General features: G+C 41.9%; 2 protein-coding genes and 1 non-coding gene across 3 annotated transcripts in view; 1 reads left to right on the plus strand and 2 right to left on the minus strand.

The window, feature by feature from the left end:
• Positions 1 to 4,432, minus strand: part of LOC141003798 (E3 ubiquitin-protein ligase SMURF2-like) — a 68,021-nt gene extending 63,589 nt beyond the window's left edge. Inside the window, exon 1 of the mRNA XM_073475265.1 lies at positions 4,052 to 4,432. Coding sequence (XP_073331366.1) covers positions 4,052 to 4,103 — 52 coding nt within the window. The 5' untranslated portion in view covers positions 4,104 to 4,432. The remainder of the gene's footprint in view (positions 1 to 4,051) is intronic.
• A 1,030-nt stretch (positions 4,433 to 5,462) lies between these two features.
• On the minus strand, positions 5,463 to 12,094 carry LOC141006123 (importin subunit alpha-1-like). The gene is made up of 11 exons (XM_073478249.1): positions 12,028 to 12,094; positions 11,574 to 11,689; positions 11,339 to 11,473; positions 10,658 to 10,746; positions 10,222 to 10,490; positions 9,627 to 9,721; positions 8,637 to 8,900; positions 8,190 to 8,423; positions 7,493 to 7,675; positions 6,410 to 6,559; positions 5,463 to 5,708 (listed from the first exon to the last, which is right to left on the minus strand). Exons 2-11 carry the CDS (start codon positions 11,673 to 11,675, stop codon positions 5,619 to 5,621), a joined length of 1,611 nt encoding a protein of 536 aa, XP_073334350.1. The 5' UTR covers positions 11,676 to 11,689; positions 12,028 to 12,094; the 3' UTR covers positions 5,463 to 5,618.
• A 305-nt stretch (positions 12,095 to 12,399) lies between these two features.
• On the plus strand, positions 12,400 to 12,472 carry trnar-ccg (transfer RNA arginine (anticodon CCG)). Its single transcript has one exon. It is a non-coding gene; the product is annotated as a tRNA-Arg (tRNA).
• The last annotated feature ends 256 nt before the right edge of the window (positions 12,473 to 12,728 follow it).

Genomic DNA, 12,728 nt, shown 5'->3' on the forward strand with positions numbered 1-12,728 from the left:
AATCCGTAGATTAATTTCAAGATTAATCATTTAGCCTATTGTAAAAAATGTCTCATCATAACTTCCCAGAACCCAAAGTGACGTCTTCAAATTGCTTCTTTGTCCAACCAAGAGTCCAAACTCAAAGACTCTTCATTTGCCATCACATATGACAAAGAGAAGCGGCAAATCCTTATATTGAGGAACTGGTAACAGCAAATGTTTAACAATTTTATTTTTTTTTAAATGACAAACAATTTATCGATTAATAATTTATTTTGCTTCAATCTACTAAATTGATTAATCAACTAATCATTGCAGCTCCAGTGGACATCATAACCTAAAACTTGACAATCCAATCCAATCTCTCACCATCACCATGGTACACTCTCTTTGCAACATTAATTCCTCCTATTTAAGGAAGCCCTCAGGAAGCCCTAATTTAGCTCAGCATCGCGTGCTGACAGTACATCCTTTGGAAGCTCAACTGTGTATATGAGTGCATCTGTGTGCATGTGCGCGTCAAAGTGTGAGTTTGTCTGTTTTGAGAACACAAACATTGCGCTCGCCGTTACAACAAGCTGACACACACAGCTGTACTCTCTGAGAGCTGACAGTGAATGCTGAGACAGTGGTCCCTGATAACTTCTCCTAAAATGCACTCTGCCCCAGTGCTAATGCTGGAGCAGGGACAGAGGCTGGATCTTTATCTTCATCACCAGCTTCCTGGCCTTTCCCCCCATGACACACACCGTCTCCAGCACCAGCTTCCCAAAATGTTAGAATTAGGGGTCTCTCATACACAAAGCATGACAGTAGATGAAAAATGTATATGTGGGTTTCCTTGCTTGCTAGAGTGTCACGCGCTCACACAGAACAGGAAGAGTCCTGAGATGATTCTTCCAGTCGTTCCCTGCTCGCTGCATGCCAACTGGAGGCTATTGCAGGAAATGGATCACATAGACAGACTCCCTTACTCACAGCAGAGGCAGTGACAGCACAGTGCAGCCAAGAGGCCATATTTGAAAAGGAGGTGAGAGATGGATTCATCCCCTCATACATCTCATGTCATTCACCTTTGAGAAACTCCAGATTCCATCCAGTGGAGAAGAGTGAGGGGAAACACCCTGTTCTTGTTCAATTTCACTACATCATACGCCAACTCTCACTGCGCAGGAGACGGAGGGGGAACTACACCAATCGTCAGCTCCCTGCAGTGCTACGAATAACAGCTCCAAGATTGCTCTCTTTTACAAGCCTGGCAGCGAGCTCTATGGGGACATAACGACACACCGCCTACCAGCAAACTCAAACTAGGGTTGTTTTTTTTTTTTTTTTTTATTAATTTAAGCATCAAAGAGCAGCTGTCCCAGATAAATGTTCTAGGCATGAGGAGGAGCCCAAAAAATGCCTTTGTGAGAAACTAGGAGTTAGCATTTAAATGCAGTGTGGGATGACAAAACTGGGGATAACTCCAGTCGAAATCCTCTGGTGTGCGTAAGCCCACCCTACATAAAATCTAATCCACTGCTGTGACAAGAGGTGATCTGGGTGAGGTTGGCAAATTATAAGAGAACACATCAAATTCAGCTGTCTCCGTGACACCTATCTAGGAAAAGCTTCACTTTGGTGTGGGAGGGTTTCTGGTCGAATTTTATTTTGTCAGGAGGAACACAGCCAGGAGAAAAACTTACTGGAGCCGAGTCTGCATCAAGGAGCATTTTTTAAAATAAAACTTTCATCCAAGAAGAATTGCAAATAAAGTGCACATCCGTGGCTAAAATATATGGGTCTAACGTTGTGGATTCTAGATCATAAATCGATCGAAATGAGCTTTCAATTTTCAATCATCCAAATCAAAAGCAGAATAAGTGATTCTCACAGTATTTTTTTCTCTCCAGCGCCGTCTAACTCCGAAAACCCAACAACTCAAAGACGACACAACTAGCTTAGCTGTAGTGTGTAGCTGCACTTCCGGACTCTTGTCCTGTGTGCATGAAGACAATCCACTGATTGGTCATGGAGGCAACTGACAGTGGCGGGGAGGTTGGGTGTTTAATTTGGAGACCCATGACACCCCTATTAAAATATGAAAAGAAAAAGAAACGAGGCGAGAGAGAACGTATGGTGGCCAGCAGGGATGAAGGCTGGGAAATGCCACTGATTTAATCTGATTTCAAACTCAAATTTTCATCACATCACATCACACTGGGCATTGCTGGGGGTTTGCTGACTTTAACAAATGCTGCCAATAATTCTTCATACAGAAATTGAAGATTCAAAATTTTATACTGATTCCACCTTTCAACCTAGTCAATTCGAACTCTCTCTGAGAGAAAAAATGCACACTATGAAAGAGACCACAGAGCAGACAGAGTAAAACTGGACTTCTGCTGGTATGCGATGTTAGGCCTACATGCATGCGGTCGCCGACACATAAATCAAGTGTGGCTACAACTAAACACACACACATAAAGCTTAAATGAATGCACAAGTCTAAATGTAGACTTCGCCTCCCCGATCATCACTGTGCGAGCAGCAATTCTGGTCACTCTGTGCTATATGATCCCCAATTTCTCTCTCATTCACACACACACACACACACACACACACACACACACACACACACACACACACACAGTTTTCCCTATCCTTTCTCTTCAGTGAAGGACAGACAGAGGATGTGTCTATGACTGGGAAAGACTCACATTTCCTCTCTGAGGTTTCACATTCCTGGGATTCCGTCTGAAGACCACTGCAGCCCATTTAAAACCATTCCCCATATGGAGGGGGGAAAAAAAGAGACCCAGGGCAGGGGAGATGGAGGGATGGCTGGGTAGGTTTTGAGCTTTTGGGAGTTCATATCTATTTACCAAAATATTCTACCTCTCTCGGTAAATAAACCATCTGTTGTGGCAAACTATGCTGAATGAGAAGACTCTTCATTCACACAATGTAGCTTACCCTAACAAAAATCACACCATGATGGGGCACCTGTTGTAATGCTATGATGTGGGAATTCAAAGTTATACTGCACTAATGTGATTCTTAAAACAAGAATAGTAGTCGCGACTATCTCAGGTTCTCTGTTCCTCTGAACACCGTCAGATGTATCATTTGTTGCCACCAAAATTTAAATCTTTGGGTGCTCTTCTCTCAGCGTAAATCCATCCATGCAGGTTAGAATAGAATAGAATAGATATACTTTATTGATCCCAAGCTGGGAAATTGAGGTGTAGCAGCAGCATTACACACAGGTTACACATCAGATGCAACAAATGCCATCTCCCTCCTAGTAAGAGCAGGTTTGCCTTGTTACAAAATGCAAATATTGCAGATAATTATGAGTAAATCTGACATACACAGTTGCTCGACTATTTCTCTGTATCTAAATACATAAAGGCCATTGAGAATGGCACCAGAATATGTGACAAGATGTGGGTTATTTTTAAGATTACAATATATGATTCCACTAAACCCCAAACATGAAGCCACACACAGTATTTCCTCCACCTCCTGAACAGGACCACACAGAAGAGGACAAGTCCTAATGATTGATGATCAGATGTAGCTCTGTTTTAATGACGGATAACAAGTGTTTAAAATAAACACACAAACATTACCCTACAAGACTATAGCAATAAATGGACATTAAAACTGAATCACCTACATCAAGCTTAAGTGTTCTACCTAAATTAGCCTTTGGAAGAAAAGCATCAGTAACCATGCTTGACCGATAACTAGCCAGAAGTATCCCTAGCCTGCTAGGTTAACGTTAATACAACGTAAACAGCGTTGTTGTCGCAGCTAATGTTTGCTAACGACCAGGGCTCACTGGCTACGTTTCCATGCTGCTTAGTGCGCTAGCGTGGGTCCCTTTCAGTTAAAAAATAAGGGATTACAAGCGGTAAAAAATGAATAAAAAATAGAATATAACATTTTTATATCACACAAGACATGAGCCAGTGGTGTCCTGCAGTACCACCCGCAGATGTTAAGTTAGCCTGGTTGGCTAGCAGGCTAACTTGCTAACGTTTCCGAGCGGCGCAGGAGGGGGTTTAAATTCGCTTACCTGTCAACCGCAGCTTCACTGGGCCATTCCTCCTAACTCCTTGGCTAGACATTCCACTTTGTGTTCCAGCTTGATGAGAAATCACAAAAAGTGTCTAATTCATGTGTCAGCGTAGGAGTTTTTCAAAAAGGTATCTCCCAAAACAATCCCTCTGCTAGCTTGGGGTTAGCTTGTAGTATCACCATAGCAAATCACGCTTACTGTGCATGCAACATAATGGTATCATAATCATATCGCTGGATTAACACTCTCACTTTAGCCCCTATTCCGTAAAAAAAAATACAGATAACAACATTCCCAAAGGTCTTGTCCGTCGCGGGTACTGATGCAAATCAAGTGGACAGTTTGCCCTCCATCCGGACAGACGTCTACTCTGCCTGTGCTGCTTTAACTGAAGTTGATCGTGATGATGGTGAAGACTGTGCTGCTGCAGGCAGACAGGCTGGGTCAGGGAGAGGAAGAGCTCATCCGGTGCAGCCGTTCAAAATAAAAGCACCATCTAATAATATATCTTCTCAATGTGTACTACCTACAACAAAACGCATCTTTATTCCCGGCTGTTGTCAATTAAAACACCCACATCGTGCGTTACCATCCACCAACTAAAGAAACACGCTGTTTTTAGACGGTTATAGTTGATGATATCTGATTGCAGCGGTAAATATGATCCGGTGATTTTATTTTTAAATTTAAAATATTTAAATCATCTTTATTCATCCTTAATCCGGACAGCTTGATGGAGTTTATGTCGACATGATCGACCTAAAGAATTTCTGTGGTCGCATAGAGTACACTAACCATTCAGTGGTTTGAATTTCTAATCATCAATATTGATTAATCAGTCTGTAAGAGTTGAATTAGTTAAGAGCGGTGGGATTGCAGAAGTGAGCGTCAAAGCGTCTGGGGGGCTCATGTATGCATTGTAAGATAGTTGTGTCTGTATACATATACACACGTTAAACGTAATGTCTACACGATAAGGCCACCAAGTATAATGAGATTTAGCTACTGTGGATGTAGACCTTCAGTGGTGAAAATGACTTGATATGAAGGCTCTTGAGTCTACTTGTTCTGCTCTTTCCTGCACCCAGCAGGAATATACACATATACAGCATATACACGTATTGTATATACTGTGAATGTATTGAAACCCAGATTTCATTCATAAAATAGTTTACAAAGTACTATAGACACAACAGGATCCCTAGAACATGCAGGCACACATCAAGCATAGAGAATAAGCACAGTGTCACCTAGTGGTGACATGGACGCAGAATCAGCTCCCACTCCCTCTTTACCATAAGAAGTCATTCTTAACATCTCGCTCATTCACTCCTTTTACCAAGTAACTGTAGTAGGTTTACCTGTTCACAGGCTGCTTATATCAGAAACACACACCAAAAAAAACATATGCATGATGGACATTTATTTACAAATATCTCTTTAAAAGAGGGATGTTTTGTCCTTGTACTGTTATGTACAAGGATGAAATGTTTTTAAAAAAATACAAAAATATCAACAAGAAATGTTCTTTTTTTTCCATGTTACAAAGAGCAAGCTGGACAGGTTAAAACTGGAAAGTGCTTTGGTCGTTCGGGACCTGGAAGGTGTAGCTCTCTTCAGTGGCTTCTGGGACCACGGACTGATCATTTTCATTCTGAAAAAAGCAGGGAAACAGAAAAGCATTAGAGGATTCAACAAGTCTAAGCGTGTTATGGGGGTGGTTTTATGGACTACAACAGATTCTGCAGACTTGGACAATTTCTGTCAGCTAAGAAAGGGTTTGCGACAATTGAGTATCATTAACTGCAGATCACGTACGCAAAAGGCTGTTTTTATTTTGAGTACTTTGAGAAACAAAACATCCATTAAACATTAACATATGCACTGTCATTATATTAAAGACAAATCTTAGGCTACCGTATGTTACACCACCACCTCACATTTAGCCTTTGGCAACAGTGAGTAGCAAAGAATAATCACACTCCACTTGTGCCACCCTGCAGGCTCTGCCAAGACTGCTGTCAATTAATCATATTATAACTGACAGTGTGGTCATACTTCTTCTGCCAGTCTTGTAATTCTTCCCATGTTTGCGTTCAGCTCGACTTGTTTAAGGATGTGGTTAATATCATAACTGAAACAAGCTATCCAAATCACACTGAGCTGTGGTCATTCAAGAATTTGACATGTCAACAGTGTTTTCAACAGTGGCGCTGATCACTGTCATCGTTATTTCAACCAGTCTCCAAAATTCTCTGAATGCCTCACTTTCACTCGTGGACTAATATATTCGAATCCAGCTGTAATTTCTGCACGACTCATCTGATGGGGAACTCCCTTATCAGGAACACTTACATCTTCAGAGAAGAATTTGTCTATGATGTTGAGAGAGGACTTGTAGACAGCTTCATTGTCATGGGTCTGCAGTGCCTCAATCTTTTCCAGACCACCCAACTCCTCAATCATTAGGCCCAGTTTCTCATGCTCCCCAGTTTTGTACGCCATCTGTGGAGAAAGTAAAAAAAAACAATAAGACTAATAGTTCCCTCCTGTGATGTGTGACCATCCCTTTTCATCTGTGACTGTCAACAATCCATCCGCCTCATACAATCTATGATGTGACTGAGATTAAATTCTATTAAATTCTGTTTCCTAATCTCTGAAACCCGTGGGGTTAATCTCCATTTCCCCAGGACTTGAAAATAAAAGTGTGCAGACAGAAGAGTCTGGAAGGGTACAGTTAGAGGCTAATGTCTCTTAAATGTATTAAAATTATTATGTTGCCACGTTATATTGCCTACAAGCACTAACCCTTAAGTCCCTTATGCCAGTGTTTTTGCATGTTTTATTCTTTTCATGTGAAATAAGATGAGATGATGAAAGAAGGCACATTTAGGATCTGAAAAAGCTGGTCACGAAACATGTTTTCTACCCAGAAAACTCTTATCAGGAAAAAAGAAGAAAGTCTATTGATTTGGCGTGATGTAGTGGAAAAAGTGTACTAAAATATGCTTGAGCGTAGAAGTTTACTGTAGTGCAGTGTTTTTTTGCGTTTTTCTTACTTTCTTATTTTGGTTTGTTAAAAAAAGATTTGATTAAGTTTATGTTACAACAACAATTTTACTTTACAACTTCATTGCTACATAATGATCAAATAACCTCGACAGCAATAGTTGCAGGTACTGTGTAACAATTACAGTGACTCATTTCCTTCAACTTAATCGAGTATAGATTGTGTGCATGCTGATTTTCAAACATTTACACAATCCACTGAGATGAATGGAATGGCTCTACAGTCGACCTCAGAGGTGACCTGAAATGTTAGTCAGGCTGACACATGGCACATTGTGTTACTGCAGCACTTTGTTTGCACTAGGAAGACAAACTTGCTTTGAGCTACTCCAATGCAAAGAAAGCAACAGGGTCTTAGAAGCGTACCTGTAAAATATTGTAGATTGCATCCAGAATGACCAAGATGATTTTGCTGTCTTTGGCTGTCAGCAGGTTGAGCAGAGGCTCCAGCACACCACAATGGACCAGGTAGGCCACCTGCTCCACTGTTCCACCACTGGTATAATTTGTGACAGCCCAAACTGCCTCCTTCTGGGTCTTGTAGTCTCCCTAAACACAAATGACATCTGATGTTTTAGACTAAAGACAAGTGCAGAGATATACTAGAGATACTAAATGATCCCTCATTAATAAAAATGAAATCATCTTTAAATAGTGACTCAGAAAAGTATTGTTACTTATTTATAAAATACTAACAGTGCATAATCTACAGCAGGTCATAGAAAAGATGGGGGAAGTAACTGTGCTGATCAGGTTAGGCCAGTTCTCTGTGACTGGTTAGTAAACACCTTGAATGTAAATAGTGGAAGTTGTCGTTTAGTAGATGCAGCAGAGCAAAAGAAAACACAATCAAATATAACTAAGTTAGATATTAGTAATACTCCAAGACTCAGAACTGGAGTTGGAGCCCAGGTGCTGCCCTGTGGCTGTCTGATGCTCAAGGAAGGTAATTAGGATGGGTAAAATGTAGGGAAAAGAATCCCCACACTATTCAATGAAATATAGTTTGACTTATTATGAATCAATAAATCTCCATATTTTCTGCATGCTCCTGTGTTCTGACCTGTTGGAGGACCTCCACTAGGATGGGGATCAGGCCTGCATTGATGACCTCCTGGATCTGGGATTCCTTGCCAGCAGTGATATTGGACAATGTCCAGGCTGCCTCTTTCTGGATGTTGGGCTTTGGATGGTGCAGTAGGTTACTGAACATCGTTAGAGCTCCTGCATTCAGCACACACTGGGTCTGCTCATCTGTCCCAGTCACAATGTTGCCAAGTGAACGCAGAGCTGGAGTCTGGGAATTGAGGGGAAGCAAGTCAATTATCTGTAGTATTTAGGAGGAGGAGTGATGTTGGTGATCCTTATGACATGTTAGTCTTTTGATAATTACTTTAAATTTATATGTTGTACTAACTGAATATGAGCACTGCAGACAGTGCACTGACTGCCATTTCAAATGTAACAACCAACATTAACTTTGGATGTAAACAAACTCAACACCACATACCACAACGGAGAGCTCCCCGCAGCCTAGCAGCTGTGCCAAGCGGGGCACCAGGCCAGCCTGCACCACCACGTCTATCCTCTCATTAGAGCCGTCGGTTAGGTAGGACACTGCCCAACAGGTGTCAGCCAGAACCTCCCTGTCGTCGTGGTGCAGGAGGCGCACCAGGGCTGGAAGCAGCTGCTGCACCGCCGTCAAAGGTGGTGCCGGGTTCTTGTTCCGACACAGGTTGGACAGCGTCCAGGTGACATTGCGCAGGTAGCCCGACTGTCATGGTGGGTGAAAAGTCATTTTATAGTTATTTTAGAACATCAAAGCGTCAAAACATGAAAGTTGTAAGCAAAGTTCAAAGACCTCTCTAAAAGGAGAGCAAGTTCAGTTTTCAGCAAATCTAAACATTAGCTGAAAACTGAATGACCAAACAAAATGACACCAGGGTCTCGGGATCAGTTCAGTGACTTTTAATAAATACATCTTTTGTTACAACTGCAATTTCAATAAAGGCTTTATAAATGTTAACAGTTGGAGCTATTGTGCAATTTGTGTGTGATGAATAACTCCAGTAAATTACTAAATTCCTGAATAAGATTTCTAAAAGGTGCATAAGCACAATACAATTACAAACTTCCTGCTGCTTGCTAAAGGCTTCTTCAAGCCTCAGACCACATGCCAGCCTGATAAGGCTCTAGACACTTGGTGCTAAAATGTGTCTCAGGTGAACAAAAATGTACTTTGACTGGTCTCACACATACTCCTGATCACACTAAAGGAGAGTCTAGTTAATTCTGCTGAGTATTCATGATGTGACAAATCTACCAACAGCTGCCTTGTCTTTGCGTTTTGTGCCAAGTGTGAACAGAAGTCTTTCTCTGAACCCAGACAGTTTGGATGTGTATATCCAGAAACAACATACTAGGTTTTAATAGGGCCTTTGCCATCGAAAAACAAAAATGTCTGTTAAAAACAGCAGTGCAGTGTTTGATGGATACTTACAGGAAACACAGACAGGTCGGGGGCAGCAAGCAAGGTTAGAAGTGGCTGGAGACCGCCATGTTTGATCACTAGGTCTCTGTAGTTGGATCCGTCACCTAAATTTGTGGGGGAGAAGACATTTATTACCTGTCCGCAGTGCAAAATGAAAATTACATAAAGTGACTGTGGGTAGTTACCAAGAATAATGCATCATTTGGTTGAGCATTTCAGAGAGCAAGCACTACATTTAAAGCCTCAGCATTTTATTCAGTTACCATAATATGTCAGAGCTTTTTCTCACAATGATCTATATTTTACTGATAGACCATAGGTTCCTTATTACCTTGCATAATTCACCTTTGGATAATGAACTCGACAACACACTTTAAAGTTTCAAAATTCACTCAGTATTACAGCCTGCATAGAGCAGCAACACTTCCAGACAAAACAAAGAAAGCATAATTACACACAGCAACAACAGCAAAAAAAAAAGATCACAACTGTTGAGGCAAAAAGGCTGACCACTTGTAACAGTGTATGATGTCGTAATGCAGCAATTGAAGTAACACAACCAACTCAAAAACAGAGAGATGTTGAGCTAGTCAGGCAACAGTACCTGCAATGTTTCCCAGGGCCCAAATGGCCTGCTCGCTGATGTGCGGGTGTGGAGAAGTCACTAGGTAGATGAAGGCCTGGATGGCCCCTCCTTCCACTACTGCAGTGGTCTGCTCTGAGGTACCTGAGGCGATGTTGGTCAGGGCCCAAGCTGCCTCAAACTGGATGGGAGGGCATTCAGACATTGCCAGAAAACTAACAAACCTTTGGATGAGGCCGGCATCAATAATGCTGTCAATCGGTGGGTGCTTTTCTCTGGAGAGGAGCCTCCTGTATATCAAGAAAAAACATGGTTAGGGTAACTTCGACTGGCAATACAGGGGATATTGATCCACAACGTAGTTCATCATAAAGACTGTGTGTTAGCATAAAGTACCACAGTAACAAGACAGGAACACAAAACTCTTTAATCAAGGTTATTTTCAAAATGATTTTACCTGGCTGCCTGTGTGGCCTGCAGCTGATGATCTAGATTCTGGCTGTTCACACCAACGACAATCTCCTCCACAGACCAGTACTGAGGAGGCTGTGCAAACAGAAACACAAGAGGATTACTTATCTGCCCAGTAAACCAGGGTCAAACACAGCAGTTAAAAATAACCCTCAACATGCATGCTATATGTTTAGGTCAGGGCTACAGGACCAGCAACACGCAGATCAGAGAGCTACCCAGTCTAACCGATTTTATCCTGGTTTTTGAGACTATTTGTACATCATGAAAGCTCAAAACCTTCATAGCACCATGAGAGTCAGCTGGGAAGTACTTTAAAAGGAAGTGGTTAAACCTTCACACTGTTATAATTATGTAGACACTTAACTATCCTAAGTGTCCAACTGACCTTTGGCCACTGACAAAATGCAGGGGCAGACACCTTTCGATGTCAGCCTTTGAGGTTCAACTAGACAAGACATTTTCAGGGAAGTGTCAGTGGTTTGCATGGAGGTAGATATATCACAGCCATAAATTATAAAAGACATAATCAAATGTAGAAAACACACGGACATCAGCTGGATTTAACCCTCCTTAGTGCCTCCTGTTCACTGTTCCCCGCCAAATCTAGTAGCTAGTGTGTGAGAGGGGCAGTAGAGCTGACCCAGAGCTCAACTGCTTGGTCTACCTGTGCATCTTTCTCTTGGAGAGGAGAGGTTGGCTCGTCCAGAAGGTTTTGGACATTTCTCCTCTTCAGGATCTGATCATCTTTCTTTGCTTTCCGTAGCTCCACGTTGACTTCCGCTCTCCTGCGCCTAAGCTCCTGTAGAAGTCGAAAGGCGTGACAGCAACATGTTTATATGTGGATCAGCGATGTTACATAATTAATGGTCGCATGCTGGTTGTTACTGACAAGAGCTTACAGTGGCATCTTTCCCTTTGTTTTTGAACTGGTTGAGTCGATCTACGCTGTCGTTGGCAGCTGACATTCCTGACCGTTGAGCGAGACTATCGATTCCACTCATGTTGAAGACACTCCCTGTAAAAATATGACAGAAATCAACGATCGTAAAAATGTCTACTTTGGCGGCTTTACTCGGTTTTACTTTCTGTTAGCTGGCTAGCAGACGTCATATTAGCTAGCTTAGCTAACGGTTAACTGTTCGCCTGTCTTGGAGCCAAGCCGGTTATCTAACACCATGTGGCCCATCGCACGCGGAGCCTGTCTGGTAAACCAACACCCATCAACTCGGCTGAAATTCATGAACACGGAAGATACACACACACTGTACGTAAAATCATTAACTTAAACAATTAAATCACGATACATTTGTCTAACAAGTACATAAAGGGACAGAGCATGTACGACGCGCTTACCGTTGGCGATAACTTGCGATTTTTTCTACAATACCCGTGACGTCAGTTATATACCGCCCTGTTTTTTGCTGACTTCTGATTGGTCCGTTAGTTCCCCACGGTGAAAAAACAAGCTCCGACAACGCAACCGTTGTCAAAGGCAACCACTGAAAGTATCGCGAGAAAAAACTCTCGCATCGTTTTGAGCCGACTGCTGATTCTCATTATAGACAATTGCAGCCATGTTTGAAATACCTATGGTACTGACGGCAACATATGCTATTCTTAACAATCTGTAAATCAATAGTAGATGTTGATACTCACGCCGTGTAGTCAATTATTATTTGTTCTTTTGTTTTCAAAATGCTTGTTTTTCAAGTTAAGCTACGTAATGACCCAGTGGCCTAATGGATAAGGCATCAGCCTCCGGAGCTGGGGATTGTGGGTTCGAGTCCCATCTGGGTCGCATTTAGCTTCCTTTTCAGGGCTACAGTACAAGTCGCATCCCTCAGTGAGTTGGACGATGGAAAGCGGTAATATGCACTGAAAGCCCTGAAACCAGTGTGCACCATGCTGCATGTACCTGGATAGACAGCCAGTCGATTTAGCGAAGTGATTCTTAGTGAAACTACAAATTAATACTGATAAAAACTTGGATTAAGCCAAGCAGTAAATTGATAAATGATCTGAATCATAACTATGAATGCAGAAAAAGGAAACAT

The sequence above is a fragment of the Pagrus major genome, chromosome 1 (assembly GCF_040436345.1).
Source record: "Pagrus major chromosome 1, Pma_NU_1.0".
In the NCBI taxonomy this organism is placed as follows: Eukaryota; Metazoa; Chordata; class Actinopteri; order Spariformes; family Sparidae; genus Pagrus; species Pagrus major.